Source organism: Rhamphochromis sp. 'chilingali' (genome assembly GCF_963969265.1).
Source record: "Rhamphochromis sp. 'chilingali' genome assembly, chromosome: 16".
Lineage (NCBI taxonomy): Eukaryota > Metazoa > Chordata > Actinopteri > Cichliformes > Cichlidae > Rhamphochromis > Rhamphochromis sp. 'chilingali'.
In genome coordinates, this window is record NC_137943.1 from 3,723,044 (window position 1) to 3,741,970 (window position 18,927).

The following is an 18,927-nucleotide window of genomic DNA, read 5'->3' on the forward strand; positions in this document are numbered from 1 at the left end:
ATTGCTGTGGTTTTATGAATAAAATGTGTCAAACTTAACTAAATCCCCATGACCCTGAGCTCCTGCACTTAGATCCCAGGCTCAAAACTTAAAAAAAATAGATAAATAAAAATGTGTGCATCTGACAACAACACTCTGGGAACCCTTTCAGGCAATGAAGCCGTTGGCTTGACAAATGTAGCTAAACTCTAACAAATCATACTGCCAAACACATTATCAATAAGCCTAAAAGATGGGATAATTAGGCTGGCAGATGTGGCTGGTGACATCTCAAGGTGACACGCTTTTCATTTCCGCTGTGTTGAAGGAAGGGTGAAGGGACCACTAAAGGGGCCGCCGTTGCCAGAGATTCAAAATAAGATGCCAGAAAAGTTCTGCTGATACTGCTGTGCTTGCGTGGTCACAAGGCCATATGCTTCGACTTTAATTATGAGGGACTTGGGGAGAGAGGGACTCTGGGTTGAACTATGAATCACTGCCACTCTGTATGCCCCAAAAGCCCTGTTCTACTGGATTTAAACTGCGCCCACGCAGGTCTGCCACCGTCTATAAATATACCCCATGCTGATGAATGTATTAAATAGACAGCTGATAACACGGTGCATTCCTATATACCCTTTTTCAGCTTAATAAAATCCATATATCCAGAATGTTTAGTGTTATGTGAAAAGGATTAAATGGTGATTGTTAGTATAACCTGACCTAATGCATCCGGCCCTTTAAAATGTGGAAGCAGAAAAAAGCAAACGTCAAGCTACAACTCTGAAACAGATCGGTGCCGAATCCTCCAGTTAACAACTGGAAGCTTACTACTTGAGTTCTGTGTGTGAAGGTGGGTGTAGCTGGAGCAAAAAGTCAAACTTAAATTAGTGATGTGCTCTTGTTGCCCTTCAGCTGCCTCCAAAAACAAACAACTCAAACTCCAAACCTTTTGATAGAGAGTCCTGCTCCACAGCAGATCACTGAGGTTATTACTTATCCACCCAGCATTGTCCTGCTGTAGCACACGAGTGGCACTGCGGTCTAAAGCTTTTACAAATATTGAAAACTAGGCCTTAAGTCGAGCATGTATACTGAAACTTTGAACCCTCGTGAGGTCTAAAGCAATCCTCCTGTTCGGTGACACAAACCTGCCTCTTACAAGTAGGGCAGGTCTGTGTCACCAGGACCCCCAGCCTCAGCTCTTTTCCCCTCAGGTAGAATGTTGTGACCCCCAGCTGTATTAATTATCCCGTCCAATGTTGTCAGCTAATTAACTGACACTTAACACGGGAACCGCCTGGGGCAACTCAATGCAATTAATCAGTGTTGAGAAATACATTAAAATCCTTCCTACACATAATTACTATAGAGTTTCTGCTTCTGCTGAATTTTCGTGTATTTACACTTGAAGTTTACACAAACAAAAATGCCTCACAGCTTTAGTTTAGACTCGCTAAAGTAGCCGACGGAAATGTAATTAACTAAAATGTGCATGTAAAATGAAGAGCAACCACTTAACCTAACCCCATGCAAGCTGGGGCACCTGGAGAGAGCCTACACATGCACAGGAAACACATGCATGCATAGACTGCACAGAAAGGCCCCGGGGAGCTGGTGGGTTTGAACCCAGGAGCTTCTTCCTGTGGGGCAACAGTGCTCACTGCGGCACCACCGTGCTGCCACTGGCAGAAACATTCCTAATCCTGAAGATATTACAGTTGATACTGCAGTTCGAGAGGCTAATCATAAGCTTACACTCTAGCATGAGTGATACTTTTTTTTTTTTAACGTGTGTTTAAAGAAAAATCGATACAGCATATTCAGTAAATGATGCTGTAATATGACCTGTCATATGTTAAAGGACATATGACCTGGAACATGTCCTTTAACATTCCAACGTATCCCTCTTTACTACATTAAAGTTTATGCACTCTTTGCATTTATTACCATCATGACAAACTGGTTGAATGTCAACACAATCTAAAGGAACTGACAAAAAGAGAGGAGGAGGAGAAAGACAGAGAAGCACTTAGGAAACGAGACCCGTGGAGTCTGACAAAGCATAAAACTAGTCCAGCACAGAGGGAGGTGACAGGGAGTGTCATACGGTTGCAACCCCCTTGGCGGGGGAAGCACGGCTAAGGTGCAGTAACATCACCAGGTCAAAGCACAGCACAGTCAAGGTGCGACTGCTACAGAGTGCGCTGTGATTTTGCATGTGTGTAGAAAAAAGTGTACGAAAGTGAGACTAACTGATCAGATTAGGATGACAAAGTTATGGCAGCGACTGCGTGTCGTTAACTGTGTTTCTCCCACCAAACCCCACCCCCCCCCCACCGTGGGGAAGGAGGGAAGGGGGAGGAGAAGGATATGATGACAAAGCTGGTGAAATGATGGGCCGCAGATGCCCTTCACCAACCTCTGAAGATGAACAGCTCCATCTGGGAGCCACTGATAAAGAGACTTGTTCTGCAGAGGGTCGTGAAGGTATTTCATCGTTTATCCACTGGCTGCCCTGAATTAGAGCCGCTGCTGCTACGGACCCATCCTGATCAGACATATTGACTTCCACAAGGAACACAGATTTCCTGTTACAACTGTATATGTGACGACTCGTACATGTGCGCTCGTCCTGAGAGTTATTTATTATGAAATGCTACCCCACACTTCTGCTCTACTACAATACTGCTGGTGGTTGTATTGTTTACACTGTTTGTGTGTGAATGTTTGTTGTCATGGCTCCTGTACACACACACACACACACACACACACACACACACACACACACACACAGCGAAAGTAGTGCACTCATTTCCAAATCCACAAGATAAAGTTCCAAACCTTCACAGGTGTGTTGAGGTGTGATGAAGCTTACAGCAGAATTTGAAGACGGGTGTGGTCTGACCCGTGAGTATTAAGCAAAAGAAGGGATTAAAATTCAAAAGATTTCCACATGAATGCATGACGACCATTGCAATTAATATATAATATATGAATGTGAAATGTGCCTCTGTGCAGTGCAACCAAGTGTCCTTCTTTCCGCTTCTCCATTAAAAACTAAAGTGCAAACGGAATTTAAATGTACAAGTTTTAAATGGATGAAGTATACCGCCTGACATGATCCCTTTTGTCTTGTATGACGAGGTTGGAGGGGTGTAATAGTGTTTGTCTGAGTGACAGCTGCTAGCAGGGGAACAAGAGAAAAAGCAAACTTACAGTAACCTTACATGTCAGAGGCTGACAGTGTCAACAGTGTGCTGTTTAAGAGGAAGGCCCACAGCAGCTTTGAAGTAGACTGAGGGGAATTCTGAGTGTTTGCATGGTTTACAAATGCAGACCAGCAGCTAATTAACTGCTAACCTAGAGACTGAGCACATTCAAAAAGCCTGAAGTATAGAAGTTCAGATGTGTGTTGATAAGTTAGGTAAGGACACTTTAGCTGGAATGATACATGCTAAAGCCTAAGGGTGCCTGAATACTTTTAGAACAATCACATTAACGGTGGTTAGCACAGTCACCACACACCAATGCTGGGGCGTTTTTGGGAAGTTTGCATGTTCTCCTTGCGCTTGTGTGGGTTCTTTCCAGGTATCCAGCTTCCTCTCACACTCTCACATGCAAGTCAGGCTAATTGGTGATTCTAAATTTGCTGTGGGTGTGAATGCGAGAGTGTATGGTGGCTCATGCCCTGTAACAGCTGGAATAGGCTCCAGCTCTCACGGACACTGAATTGGAGAGGCAGTTCAGAAAATGCATGGATGGATGGTGTGACCAAACATAACCAGCTGCTAAAACACTTTGTGTTCAGGTCGTATTTGTTATGAGATGTTTAAAAGAGGACTGCAGAGGTGAGAAAGTAAAAACAAGTTTTATTCAACAAGCTGATGAAGTTTAACAAAGACCGTGAACACAAACTGCAACAGCAGGATGGCAGGTGCACAGGCAGGGTGTCTGTCACAGGAGGGTGAGCAGACAATGCGAAAAAGGCCGGACTATATATACAAGGGAGAAGCGAGTGCGAACAACACACAGGTTGTGCAGAGAATCAAAAACGAAGAGGAAAACAAAGAGAGCAAAGCAACCAGAAACAAGTCAAGAGCTTTATTACCAAAATAAAAAAGACAAAGACAAGGAAACATGGGAGTACTTTGAAAAGGATATGAGAAAGTATATCAATTAAATCATAGCAGGGAAAGCTGAACAAACCCATCAACAAGAAACCACTGTGTTTCACTACATCCGATACAATTAAATTTGAGTCATCTAAGTCCGTGTGAACCTCCTGTGATTTGATAACGGTGTAGTGCTGGCTCCATATGTGATTAAAAAAATGAAACTGGAACGACCTCTGCGTTCATTTTGTCGTTTCTCAAAAATTTCAGATCTTCATTTTATCATTGTAGCATCAGGATAAGTGATTGTACCACTTTAATGAATATGCTGTTAATGAGCTTCAAACTGTTGCATATAAACGGCTGATTACAGCATATTGATTTGATCCCATTATGCAAAGAAAATTCAAATTATCATTGGCTGTGGGATAAAAGATGACTTAAGTATAATTTGGTATCGAGCATAAATAAAAGACTGAGAGGAGAAAAACTAGTGGTCATTCAATAGAACTTCCCTGTAGGAAACTAAAATAATCCATTTCTCTGTTTTGAATTATACAACTTTATTATACCCCAAGGCTTTGGTAATGCTGTTTCATAAGATCCCTGTCAATAAATCTCATTAAAGCTGCTTTAGAATCAAGGGAAGCTAGGGACAGATGCTTAAGCACGGGCTTTCCAATTTAACAAGTGAATGAATAAATGGGCAGAGAAAACTCAACTGGAGGAGTCGCTGCTCACTGATCGCTCTTCTTCCCATGTTCTTTGCATTCGGTGGGGCTATTGGTGGGGAGCTAAGTGAGAGTTTATAATAAGCAGATCCGGAGAAATGCTAAACAACGGCAGGTCCCGCAGCGATTTGTCAACGTAATCAACGTCATTGATTATGACAGTGGCGCACTGCAAAGACGCTTGCACCTGGTGAAAGCATAGATTCCCCTGGAGAACAAATCTGTTGCAAGAAAACATCACCCACAATCATTTAACGTCATTTACGCTAGCTCGCTCTGTTGAGGTTATCTGCATGCATATATATTCATCGTTTAACAGGAGTATGCTTAAAAAGAAGAAGACGAAAGAAACGCAGAGGAGTTCTGAAATGCAAATGCGCGACTGCTGACACAAATTGCAGGAGTTATTCTCCTACATTTATCCTCCACGCCACGTGACAAAAACGAACAACTCTCGGAAAACGGCTGACTCCAAATGTTAACAGTTTGTGATGGTCCGCTTGCTTTTTTGACTTGCTTTTTTGACTTTCTAACTCTAACATTTTCAATAAAGACTCTTTATCCAAAACACAAATAACAGAAACAATATACTGTACATACTACTTAATCTCTAACAATCTTCAAAATCATTTGAACTGCTTTGTTATGCTAATGAATAGAAAAAGAACTTTTACCTTAAAAAACCAAGACACTGCAGTTATTCTGATAGCAACCATCAGCCCTGTCAGTCATGGCTCTCGTCGAGCTTAATTTTATTTTTATTTATTTTTTTTTATTTAACCTTTATTTAACCAGGAATGTCCCGTTGAGATCAAAGACCTCTTTTTCAAGGGAGTCCTGGCCAAGAGGCAGCACATGTCAAGACAAATACATACGAACAAACAAAGTTAAAATTACACAAAACAATTACACATTATTGAGGCAGCCTGTAGGCCTTTGAGTTTAGTTTTAAAAACATTTAAAGACAACAATTCAGTTAGTTTCCAGTCTTTCTGTAACATGTTCCATGAAAAAGGCGCAGAGTGGACAAAGGCTTTCTTACCCAGCTCTGTGCGGACAAGGGGAACAGACAACAGCAGCTGATCATTTGAGCGCAAGGAGTAAGAACCACTATTTGTCCTTGTGACCAAAGTACAAATATAAGGAGGCAGCAATCCAAGCATAGCTTTGTAAATAAAAGTGTACCAATGCCCCTGTCTTCTAATGGCCAAAGAAGGCCATTTTACTCTTAAGTACAAATCACAGTGATGGGTCAGGTATTTACAATTGGTAATAAACCTCAAGGAAGCATGATACATCGTGTCCAACATTAGAAGACATGAAGAAGAAGCGTTCATATACAGAATGTCACCATAATCTAACACAGATAAAAAGGTTGCAGTGACAAGACGTTTTTTTACTGCAAAAGAAAAGCACTGTTTATTACGGAAGAAAAAACGAAGTTTAAGTCTCAGTTTCTTTACTAGTCTCTCTATATGTGGTTTAAAGGTGAAGGAGGTTAAGAATTCTCTCTCCCTCTCTGTCCCTGTGCTGAATAAATTATAGCCCACGCATGTTTTTCAAAGTAAATACATGCTGAATAATTGCTGCGCTCAAGCACACTCTGCATCTTCACTCCCCTTAAAACTGCACCCACTGCCTAATCTGCCTTATCATGTCCAATCCACATTCACGACTAGAGGGCTGCTGTTTGAGGATTTTGTCTTAGAATCCAATGGGGGGGGGAAGACGAGGGCCCCTGAAGGCATGACCTTCCCTCACTGCCACCAATTATATCAAGGCCTTATAAAATATAGATTATGTGCCATCTTGGTGCTGACATATCTAATGGCTTACAGCATGGAGAGAGTGCGCGGAGACCACGGGCAGAACCTGAGGGGCGGTGGAGTTGGACATGACGAGATGAAGGAAATAACACAAAGAGTGACCTTGATGGGCCAAGCCTGGCCTGCTCCGAGAATGACTGAACAAACGAACAAACGAACGAACGATTGAATGGACAGGCTTATTTCCACAGGATTGTTTGATCGATTCAAATCTAATCAAGGCTCCAAAATGCACTGATTGCAATGATATTCATTAGCCTAAAATGCAATAAAAATGTATTATTAATGGATAGGAGCTGAATTTGGAACAATTGGCATTTAACTTTGTGTCTTAACCTTTCAGCATAAATGTCAAGTCAAATTTTAATAGAAAAAGTTTGGAGTTCACCCAACAGTGAACGCATACATTTTAGCCCAAGTGTCTTGTTGGACACATATATATTCAAATCAGAAATGAGATTTACAAACAATCTTAGTGGCAAGATTTCATATTTCATGGGAATGCACGATAACAAAGCATGAAAGCTTTGCAAGCCTCACCTACAATCTTTCACACACATGGCAGACAGAATCACAATCACATATTCCAAGCATGCATGTTTGATATGATCAGCTGGACTGCAAGAGGATACATTTTGTCAACAAAATCTGGATTTTTGTGGTGGTTTTAATCAAATGTTGGTTGCTGCTATCAATGTCTTGTGTGAGTGTTCCTTTTACCTAGGCCTTTATTTTGCCTCATACATAAATCTACAATTTATCATAAAACTGAATGATGGAATTATTAAGTGTAAGACGATGATGACAAACAGGCAGCATGTAAATAAAAAAAGGAAAAGAAAACTTATTTTTACTTTACTTCTCACTGAAAAGTTACCGAACTCTTCGTTGATTTCACAGCAACTCTATCACTATACAAGAATATATTCCTCCCACACGGCAGCGTCTGAGGCTGAAAAATCAGCTCAGTGTTTCTCACACATTTAGATTTTATTTTTGGTAGTGCTCCTTTGGAAATATTTTATTTGACAGGTACTACATGAGAAATAAATAAGTGAGCAATGTATTCACCTGCCTTCTGCAGAGATCTTGTGGCCAAACTTCAACTCCAGCATCTTAGACTGTAGCTTCTTCTCTACACTCTGATGGTGGACTAGTCAGCTCTACAACTGAGGTGTGGCTAAAAAACCAATGCAACTCACAACAGACCTTCAGAGTAGAACTACTGTCACCTGAGATCTGCATTCCAACACGATGGAGTTCATCAAACATTTAAGAAACACTGAATGATATGAACAGTTGCCACAATAGCAAACTGGCCAAACTTTCAATATAAGGGCAAGCTGATTGTCTACGAGGAAATCAGTTGTAGATGCTGTCATTCTCTCAGGTGGGTTAAAAAACCCCAGCAGAAACAAAAAAATTGCAAACTTAGAAATTCAGCCAGGGATCAAATAATTATTTCCCCCTCTGTAATTTCTCAAGCTTCCTGATTCACCTCAGCAAACGTGTTGCAGCAGGTGACAGCTTACTCATTTTTGATGATGTGTGTGTGATGCAATCATGAATCCTATAAACGGCTCTTCTTAATCAATTCTGCTGACATTGATTGATGGACTAGAACTTCATCTTCTTCTTTATCTTCATCTTTAACGTGACCAGGTGGGTGTATCTCTCTGTAAGTAGCGCTGTATAAAGCGATTTGAGCACTCAGAGTAGAAAAGCATTATATAAGAAGCAGTTAGCTGGAGCTAACCAGAATTTAGCTTCTTAACTGGCAGAAGTATTCCAAAGTCGGCAGATTCTCGATTGAAATGTCTTCATCTGGTGCTGATAGGCTTATTCAACATCGTGTGAACTCATCTGACAAGGTGAGGTAACAGACCTTCATTTATATGCAAAATTACTACAACCACAGTATGTGTAGCAAGCAATGCAGAAAGTCATGTGCCCCCACCCACACCCCTAGTGGTTGTAGTCCTAAACAACCGCATAGACTGTTTATGCCAGGGGTTCAGACTGCTAGTCTATTTTTTACATCACTTTCATTTTCCCACGCTGTCAAACTCAATCCTGACATTGTTGTTCTAGTCCAATCATTTTCTTGTCCGCCTTCTGTGAGCCAATCAGCTGCTGTTGTGTGTGCTTTAAAGCACGATCTGATATCGTCGTGTTGGTGTTGTTCCCAGATCATCATAGTAAATGTTGTTCCAGGATCAACATTGGAAGTGACCAATCAGAATGTTGTGACGTCATACTTTTGCGACTTTGGGAAAAACCGCCGTAAAACAAAAAACTGTACTAAAGCTGCGAGAAACCGCCTCTGTCCGCCGATCAACGGACTCTGACCCTAACCCTTTAATAAACGGTAAGCAGAATTGATATTGTCCTTGCAACATTGGAATTTCATAAATGCACGAATGGCTTGGCGCGCAAAAGAATAACGTCACAACAATGTGATTGGTCACTTGCAATGTTGAACCTGGAACAACATTTTCATGATGGTCTGGGAACAACACCAACATGACGACATCAGATCATCCGTGCTTTAAATGTCATCGTTCTTCAGTCTCACATTGGTACAGCCTACCTCCTCTCCATCTCTGTCTCACCCTGGTCACTCAGAGCCCCATCCGAGGTGCCATCTTTATTTTTACCAGGGGGTCCTGTCCTAATTTCCTAATTTCGGGACTCTGTTCTGCTATGATGGTTCATTGGAGTCTAATCAGGAAACACCTTTGAATTGAATTGTATATCTTATAAACTCATGTCCAGTTCCTCCAAATGATTTCTCCTTATTGAACTCTTACATATACTGTATACAAAATAAATGTTGACACTTCCTCACGATCCCTTTTATTTCTTTGGAAACGTCTCTTCTGAAAATAAAAACTGTCAAATCAGCCATTTCACCAAAGCTACAGCAAAAATCTGTGACTCTGATGACAAATGACAAGGGAGCCGCTGCAAAGCTGTGATGACTGGAAGGGACAACGCTTTCACCTTTGGTGCGCTCTGTTGCGTTACATCTTTCTGAGCATTCACACGGACAAAGATACAAATGCGACGTGTGTTGCAGAGGCAGTGTCATTATGACTGCTAGCAGAGGATGAGAGCAGGTCAAGACTGCTTCGCTGACCTTTTAACCTCCACCAATTGATTCCTTTGTCCCGGCTCTGCTCTTCTCCTGCCTGGAGACGGCACAGAAAAATGGCTGTCATTCATTTACTTGTTGGGTCTTCTTTGAGGTTTTTGTTCTTTGCTTTCTTTCATCCGCTAAAATTTTCATGGACTTTCCTTCCATCTTTCTTACACTCTATTGTCTCTTGTTCTCCTCAATTTTCTTTGTCCATCGTCTCTATTCTGGTCAGTTATCTCTAAAGCTCCATCTTGGAGGAAATCTGCTTAGCAGCGTTGAGCATACTTGCTTTCCAATTAAATCAAGATGTATTTGCCTTTCAAAAACCTCTCTTTCCTCACTCTTTCTCCCATCGGAATAATTGATGGAGGTCTCTGGCCTCATGATGAATGGCTTCCAAGCCCGGAGATGAATAGGAAGATGAATGATTTCACCCCTGCGAGGGCCGGAGAGGGCTGGAACAAGGAGTGCTGACATTGTGACAAATACACTGACCATAGCAACGAAACCTGGTCGAATCAGCAAGGGACAGAGGGGTGGCGCCCATCGCACCTCAACAGACGTTCCCCTCACTTACACCGCCTCTGCACGTCTGTCTAACCGACGGACAATTACCTGAGCCTTGCAATTAACTGCAGGCGCTGTTATAATGCCCGTGGCCTGCCAGGAGACGAGCAGACGTGGCGTAGAGCCAGCAAGCTGGGGCTTGGAGAGCTTTGCATCTGATGCTTGTGTTTGTGCACTCAGTGGAATGGTGGAGGCCAAGTGAACAGGTGCGGTAAGGTAAGAAGATGCCCCAGGTGACTTCATGTGGATGGTGTCGCCACAGCCCCGGCCAAGATTTCTAAACTGAAGCAAGTTTTCTCTCTGTCTTTCACACAACTTGCTGTCACACAGCTGAGACATAGCAAATGTTTATAGGAAAGAATTCAATGAGCATATGACGGACCATCTGTCTTAAAGGGCCAGTAAGTAAGACTGCTACTGGCCCACAGAACATAATGACCATAATATATCCACGTAGGGGGTGACAAGATTGTTGATCAGTACCACTGACTGAATGATTATGTTGCCAGCTGGTGAGCTGCTGGCTCTACAAAACTTTCTGTCCTGAACTGTTTTGGAATGAAAACTTTTCTCTGGTCGCAAACAGGCTCATTTAACTTTTGTTGGTCCTCTTGTGGTGTGCTGCTGATTTATCGTCACTTTTTCAACACTGTGGGTGACGTTCATTTTTATGTTATATATCACCTATATTCCGATTTTCAGAATTTCTGGAAATTAAAAAGAATTAAGCATTTTCCTCTCTCTTTGCTATACTCAGATTGGCTTCACTGAAAGTAATGAGGCGACTGGTTTAACTGACCTGATTTAGCTTCTTGTGGGTATAGCAAGAAAAACTGGGCTGTCATAGGCAGCAAAACGAGGCTTTTTTGTGAACAAAATAGTATCTGCACAGAAAAACATTAACAATTGCAGACACATGTCTGTTGGACACCAATACATGTTTAAAATCCATTTTGTGAAACATTAAAGCCCCTGACAGACTGTCCAGTCTATCACCCTACACTGAGGTGTCCAGGGTGTAGCCCACCTCTCGCCCTATAACAGCTGGTATAGACTGCAACCCCCTTGTAAGCCTTAATCGGAGAAACAGAAGAAAATACATTGATAGATGATTGGTAAAAGTGAATACCTACACCAATAAAAACCAAACAAAGCAGATCATAATAACATTTGTTTTGCAGGTTCATATGCATTACTACAAGCTACAGTATGATTGCAGTTGTGAACAGATTTGACCTAAAGCATAACTTGTCTGGCAAAGTTTTAAAATCCTGAATCTCCTTTAATTAGGCAGATAGGAAGCTCCAGAAAGTCATGCCCTTAACTGAGTGTAGAGTTTGTGACAAGTCCAGTTATAAATAGGGATGGGTATTGATAAGATTTTAACGATTCCGATTCCATTTTCGATTCTGTTTAACGATTCGATTCTTTATCGATTCTCTTATCGATTCTTTTTTTTTTTTTAAAAAAGGAGAACACTAAGGTCGATTAGCTCAGAGCTTTGTTTTATATCTTCTCTTTGAACAAGATAGAAATTTAGGAGTAACATGGCCTTACAAACCCAACAGTGAGATCTTGAGAGATCCAGCCTACGGCTCTTCAATGGGGTGTCACAGGGTCCCCAGGAAAAAAAAATTGTAAATGTAAAATAATAAAATAAATATTCTTGTGAGACATATCACATATTGATGGGGTCGGGTTATGTTAAAAAGTATAAATTGTTATACTTTGTTCATTGGTTCAAAGGTACCCCACACTTCTTTTTTTGTTTGCTTGTTTGTTCTGGTGTATTTTTCATTTGAACTGTTACTCTGCCAGAGTACTCATATTTACAAGATGGCATTGAACGCCCCATTGGTGTATCAGGAAAACTATTTTGTACGTATGTTCCTTGAAGGGGATTGAAGTCGTTCTTTTTTCCACCGCAGCGAAGGGCTAGGAGTAGGAGAGGAGCTGCTGTATGTTTTTGTTATCGAATCGATCTGATTGTGAAATAAAGCATATGCAGTGAGAAAGCAACTCCAGGAGTCATCCCTGCCTTAAAGCTGCAACATTCTTCTGTAGCAATAACAAAGTATAACATAAATTGTTCTGTGGCAATTACACAAGAATATCCAGTAATGTCCCTGCCTACAATTAAACACATTCACTTACCAAAAATCGGGGGCATCTGCTGTGGCAAATGGGTGCAAGCCTTTGACCACAAACTTAGACACTGCTCGGTGACATTAGTCTATCCTGGCCTGAAAGGAGACGCTACCGGTAGACTGCAGCGAGAACTGCCAGCGAGCGCCAGCCAGACTCTGTCTGTCTCTCTCATCATGGTCACCTACATGTACAGTAATGGCAGGTCTTGTAATAAGGCAGATTGCGCTAACATAATATGCACTGTTAGTTGATTATTTACCTGCCGCATTAACGGGAGAGGACGTGCAAACGTTAGCGCTGCTGCTGGGTTGAGAGTCACGAGTCCGGAGCGGAATTAAAAACGCGTGTCATCGCGTGTTTTGTGAGCAAATGCTTTTGCATATTCGTAGTGTTTCCTCCCTTAAATGAAATATCTACTTTGCAAGTTGCCCTGTTGTCATCGGTTCTCATAAAGTATAATCAAACTTTTGAGCGTTTGAGCCGCTTAGGCGCCGTGTTTCCTGCCAGGTAAATGACGCTCCGCAACGTGGTGACGTCATTCGGGGCGACTGGAATCGATAAGGGAATCGTTTGCAAAAATGGCAAACGATTCCAAGGAATTGAAACAGTGGGAACCGGTTCTCAACAAGAACCGGTTTTCGATACCCATCCCTAGTTATAAAAGCATTAAAATCGGTGGCACTACATAAAATATTACAATGCTGAAATCCCAATGGAAATTTGGCCAGAACTTTCATAGTCATATAAACTGGTTTTATAACAGGGGTTCATGCCTGACTCAAGTGGTTATACAGTATGAAGTATCAGAAAAGTCAAATTGTCCATAAATTAGAGAATTATGAGCAGTTTCCAATTCTAGGAAGTTTGGGGATTGCTTCTAACAATTCTACTTACCTTCAGATTATTATTTTGCTACCAATGATAGCCATTATTTTATTTTATTTTAGAGTTTGTGGGTGCTCTGCATGACCTTAGTATGATACAACTGCCTTCCCAAAAATCTAATAAATGGCTCATCAAATACTGCCTACTGCTAATAGCATCTCTAGCTGTGGGAATAACTGGATTTAAGTTAGCACACACACACAGCCATTAGATCACCCGCCGCCCAACAGAACAACCTCAACCCGAATCACAAACCCCTGACTGCTACAGCAACTTCTTCCACATTTCTTTCTCAATTTTGAAATGAAAACAAAGCTTAGCATTTACAGTTTTTTACAGACGCTAGGACACATTTCCCAATACTTAGGTCACTTTTGCAAAACTCTTCACACAATCCTCCTAACTGACCGTCAGCTTGGCAAAGCAGTTCATTTCACATTCAAAATGCACTACAACTACCAAAACACTTCATTCAGGTCTCAAATAAACTCATTCTTCCAGAACACTAGCAAAGGTTGACAGCCGACAAACACACTTTGTCATCCACAAAACAATGACCTAAAAAACACTAACAACATGTAGCATTACACAGCGTTTTCTTGTGTAAAACAAGGACACATCTCTGTTTATAATTTCAATATATGTTACTGGAATGAATCAGACATCATGCAGAATTCGTTAATATTTGTTTATGTATTTTTATTTTTTTGCACTAAGTAATCCCAAAATACAAGAATTTGTATACACACCATCCACTGATACACATACAATAGTAATGCTAATCTACTCGGTCTTCTCCATTTGGCCACAGGTTCTCATCCACATCACATCTTATGTCATCTAGGGCAACACACCTAGGAAAGAATCTTCTGGCTGCCAGAATTGAAGGAGTTGAAAAATTTAAGGAGTAACACCTGTGTAGATGTTCATCTACAATGAGAATCAGCTGTGGCTGGTTACAGTTTTTTACAGACGCTAGGACACATTTCCCAATACTTAGGTCACTTTTGCAAAACTCTTCACACAATCCTCCTAACTGACCTTCAGCTTGGCAAAGCAGTTCATTTCACATTCAAAATGCACTACAACTACCAAAACACTTCATTCAGGTCTCAAATAAACTCATTCTTCCAGAACACTAGCAAAGGTTGACAGCCGACAAACACACTTTGTCACCCACAAAACAATGACCTAAAAAACACTAACAACATGTAGCATTACACAGTGTTTTCTTGTGTAAAACAAGGACACATCTCTGTTTATAATTTCAATATATGTTACTGGAATGAATCAGACATCATGCAGAATTCGTTAATATTTGTTTATGTATTTTTATTTTTTGCACTAAGAAATCCCAAAATACAAGTATTTATATACACACCATCCACTGATGCACATACAATAGCAATGCTAATCAACCCGGTCTTCTCCATTTGGCCACAGGTTCTCATCCACATCACATCTAATGTCATCTAGGGCAATACACCTAGGAAAGAATCTCCTGGCATGCCTGATCCATCCCTGGCAATCTTCTGCTGATATCTCCAGGCATCCAGCATTCATTGCATCCAGGAGGGACATTTGATCATGTGGATGATGGTCGTTAACCTTCCACCGCCATGAGGAAAAGAATTCCTCTATGGGGTTGAGGAATGGAGAGTAAGGTGGGAGGAAAAGAGACTCCATTCTGGGATGGGCTGCAAACCACTCGGTGACTGCACGGGAGTGATGAAATGCCACATTGTCCCATACAATTATAAATGTTGGCTGATTCCTTCTCTCCGCATCCCTTTCCTCACCTAGCACAACCCTTCCATAGAGATCATGCAGCAACGCAAGGAGCTGTTCAGTGTTGTATGGCCCAATCAGTGGTCTGTGTAACAGCAGTCCATCAGTGGATATTGCTGCGCACATTGTGATGTTGGCACCCCTCTGGCCCGGGACATTCACTGTGGCTCTCTTCCCAATCACATTCCTCCCTCGTTGACATGCTTTGGCCAAGTTGAAACCTGCCTCATCCACAAAGATGAAAATGTGGTGCGTTTGCCTGCCTTCAATCTCCATGACTCATAAGCTCATAAGCTGTTACAGTAGTAAATTTGTATAATTGTCTTTGTGTGTGTTTGGTTTTGTTCAAAAACAGATCTGTATCGTGATCTTACCTGGACATACTGGTTCCTGAGTTGCTTGACATGTTCAGAGTTCCTCTCAAAAGGCACAGTGTACAACTGCTTCATCCTGACCTGATGTTTTTTCAGGACTCTAGAAATTGTTGTTACGCTTACACTGTGAATATTTGCGAAGGTAACGTTGTCTGCCAAGACTCTTTGTCTAATTTCAGTGAGTTTTATCCCATTGTTTCTGATGACCATATCAACAATGGCAGTTTCCTGCACATCAGTGAACATCCGTCCTCTCCCTCCTGTGTGAGGTAACCGTTGAGTCCTAAGCAGGAATGCAACAACAATTACACAAAAGCTTATTTACTTCTGAAATGTGCAAATGCCCCTGCAGAATTCAAGTTACCTGTTGGTTTGCCGGAAAACTCTAACAATAGATGCCACTGTAGAGCGTTGCAGATTTGGCTGCACTCTCTGACCAGCCTCTCTCATTGAGTGACCATGATTTACTACATGATCAATTACAGTAGCTCTGATCTCATCTGAGACTACAGCTCTTGATCTTCCTCTTATTCTTCTTCCACCACGCATACATATTCCTCGCCCCCTCCCAGCCACTCTTCTTCCTCTTTCAGCCACTTCTCCATTTCTGGCTGGGTCCATGTGTCCATGCATTGTGTTATTGTTTTGGCCATAAGTTTAACAGTTTTGAAAACAGTATGTAAGCACATGCAAAATGTCCTGTCCGTACAAAGATTTTTGGCAGTTGTTGTGTCGGAGTGAGAAGATAATTCATGAAATTTGAGAGATGTAGTCATTGAATGCATTTTGTGCCAAAACAATGATAACTGGTCCTCAGTTTAGCCCACATAGACTTCTGTTGTGCTCACTGTGTGAGGAGTTTTGCAAACGTGACCTAAGTATTGAGAAATGTGTCCTAGCGTCTGTAAAAAACTGTAAGTCATATTACAGTTTTTCTCGATTGCTAAAACACATTTCTTGAAACTACGCCTCATATTCTCACAACAGTAAACACAAATCCATAACATCTCACTCAATTTCCCAAACATCCTATTTCCAGGTCAAAATGAAGCTCTACACTCAAAACTATTCACTCTTGCTGAAAAACCAAACTTTGCCCTCAGACATCAAACACAAGCCCTCAAAAACACACACACTACAACAGAGTTTTGCACACTGGTACAATTAATTCAAAACAATAGTTCCAAAACAATTAGGTTGCTTATGGTTCTCCCCTTCAAAAACCTTTTCACATGATAAACACAAAAGACGCAACCAATGTATGTACAGTGGCACATTTTTATTCATGTACTATACAGTACAACACACACCAAAAAACATTATTCCACCTCAGCATCTTGTCTTTGGTCTGGGTCAGGCCAGAGAATCTCATCCACATCACAGGCTATATTGGCCCTAGCCAGGCAGCGGGGGTAAAATCCTCTTGCATGCCTGATCCACCCCTGGCATGCATCTACTGATATGTCTAGGCAGGCCTCTTCCATGGCCTGAAGGAGGTGAACACGGACATAAGGTTCTCGGTCATACACTTTCCACCGCCATGCCGAAAATAACTCCTCTATCGGGTTTAGAAAGGGAGAGTATGCAGGCAGAAAGATATTAGAAAACCTTGGGTTATTGGTAAACCAGTCACGAACCAGAGCAGCGCGATGGAAGCTGACGTTATCCCACACAACAACGTAGTGAGGCTGCTCTGGCTGTGCTGGTTCCCTGTAGTCCAGCTGGAACATATGTTGTCTTAAACCATCAAGAAAAGCAAGGAGAAGCATAGTGTTATAGGGTCCTAGTACGCCATGGCGGTGGAGTACCCCTCGTTGGCTGATGGCTGCGCACATAGTGACATTCCCCCCACGCTGACCAGGGACATTTACAATAGCCCGATGGCCAATTATGTTCCTCCCCCTTTTCCTTCTTTTGGTCAGGTTAAAACCTGCCTCATCCACAAAGATTATTTCATGGGGAACAGGCCGTCCTTCAATCTCAAAGATTCTCTGCAAAACACATAACACAGTAGAGTCTATCGGTACCCTGAACCACAGTTCAAGAGTGCTGAAATGGCAGCATAAACTGCCATGCTGTGATGGTACACAATACTTTATACAGTATCAAAACTCATACCTGAACATATTCCACACGTTGGTTTTTCACTCTGTCAGAGTTTCGTTCGAAAGGGACTCGGTATGCCTGTTTCATCCGGAATTGATTCTTTCGGAGGATGCGGTCAATTGTGGAGAGGCTGATGGCATTTATGCCTCGAAAAAGATGATCATCCTCAATCACTCTCCTTTGAATCTCTCGCAGGCGGATTACATTATTTGCAATTACCATGTTTACAAGTTCCCTCTCTTGCTCCTCCGACAAAAGCCTTAACCTGCCTCCACCAGGTGGTCGTCTCTGTGTCCTACAAAAATAGAAGCACTCATTACTGTAACTGTCACACATTCATTTTACAGGCAAATAATGGAAACATACTGAAACTCAAGACACATAAGTTCAGTAACTTAAACGTTACTGTACAAAGCAGTCTTACTGCAAGTACACCTACCTGTTTTCCTCCCTGAAGGTTCTGATGATGGAGGCAACAGTGAAGCGACTCAAATTTGGTTGTACTCGTTGCCCAGCCTCCCTCATAGTCATCCCATGGACAAGGACATGGTCAACTAAAGTGGCTCGAATTTCATCCGAGACTGACTGTCTTCTTGCCCTTGCTCTTCCCCTTCCTTGTCGCCGTCGTTCTCCACCTCCACCTCCTTCACCACGTCCTCCTCCTCCTCCACCTCTCCCTCCTCCTCCACCACCTTCCTGTTGTCCTAGACCACCTCCTCCTCCTCCTCCTCCTCCTCCTCCTCCTCCTCCTCCTCCTCCTCCTCCTCCTCCTCCTCCTCCTCCTCCTCCTCCTCCTCCTCCTCCACCACGTCCTCCACCACGTCCTCCTCTTTCACCACGTCCTCTTCCTTTGCATCTCTTTGGATCCATTGTTTCAAACCTGAATGAGCTGACTTTGGCCCTTTTATCTATCCATCGCAGGTTCTGATTGGTGTGTGCTAAATTTTGACTCCTAGTGTTTCCACCTGGTTAATTGTGTGCTAATTGAGCTCAAGCTGTGCTGACTTAAGTTAACATTATTGCATGCTAGTGCTTTCTAAATGACTACATGGTGTAAGCACTGTAAAATGTAGGGATTTGTGTGTAGAGTTTTGCAGTAACAGTTCACCAAATTTGAGTCATGTGTCAAAGCAGGGAATAGTGTTTATAGTTCAGGGAAATGGGTGAGCTTTTTGAACAATAGCGTTACGGTTTTGAAATTTTAGTTTAGAGGCCTGGTTACAGTGTTTAAGCAATCGAGAAAAACTGTAAAAGAGTCTAACAGAAATG

At 41.9% G+C, this 18,927-nt stretch overlaps 2 protein-coding genes across 3 annotated transcripts in view; both read right to left on the reverse strand.

The window, feature by feature from the left end:
- astn1 (astrotactin 1) overlaps positions 1-18,927 on the reverse strand; it is a 518,487-nt gene that overhangs the window by 196,801 nt on the left and 302,759 nt on the right. The window lies entirely within an intron of this gene.
- Positions 16,526-18,321, reverse strand: LOC308412689 (uncharacterized protein). The gene is made up of 3 exons (XM_080907215.1): positions 18,098-18,321; positions 17,671-17,953; positions 16,526-17,543 (listed from the first exon to the last, which is right to left on the reverse strand). Exons 1-3 carry the CDS (start codon positions 18,187-18,189, stop codon positions 16,872-16,874), a joined length of 1,047 nt encoding a protein of 348 aa, XP_080763341.1. The 5' UTR covers positions 18,190-18,321; the 3' UTR covers positions 16,526-16,871.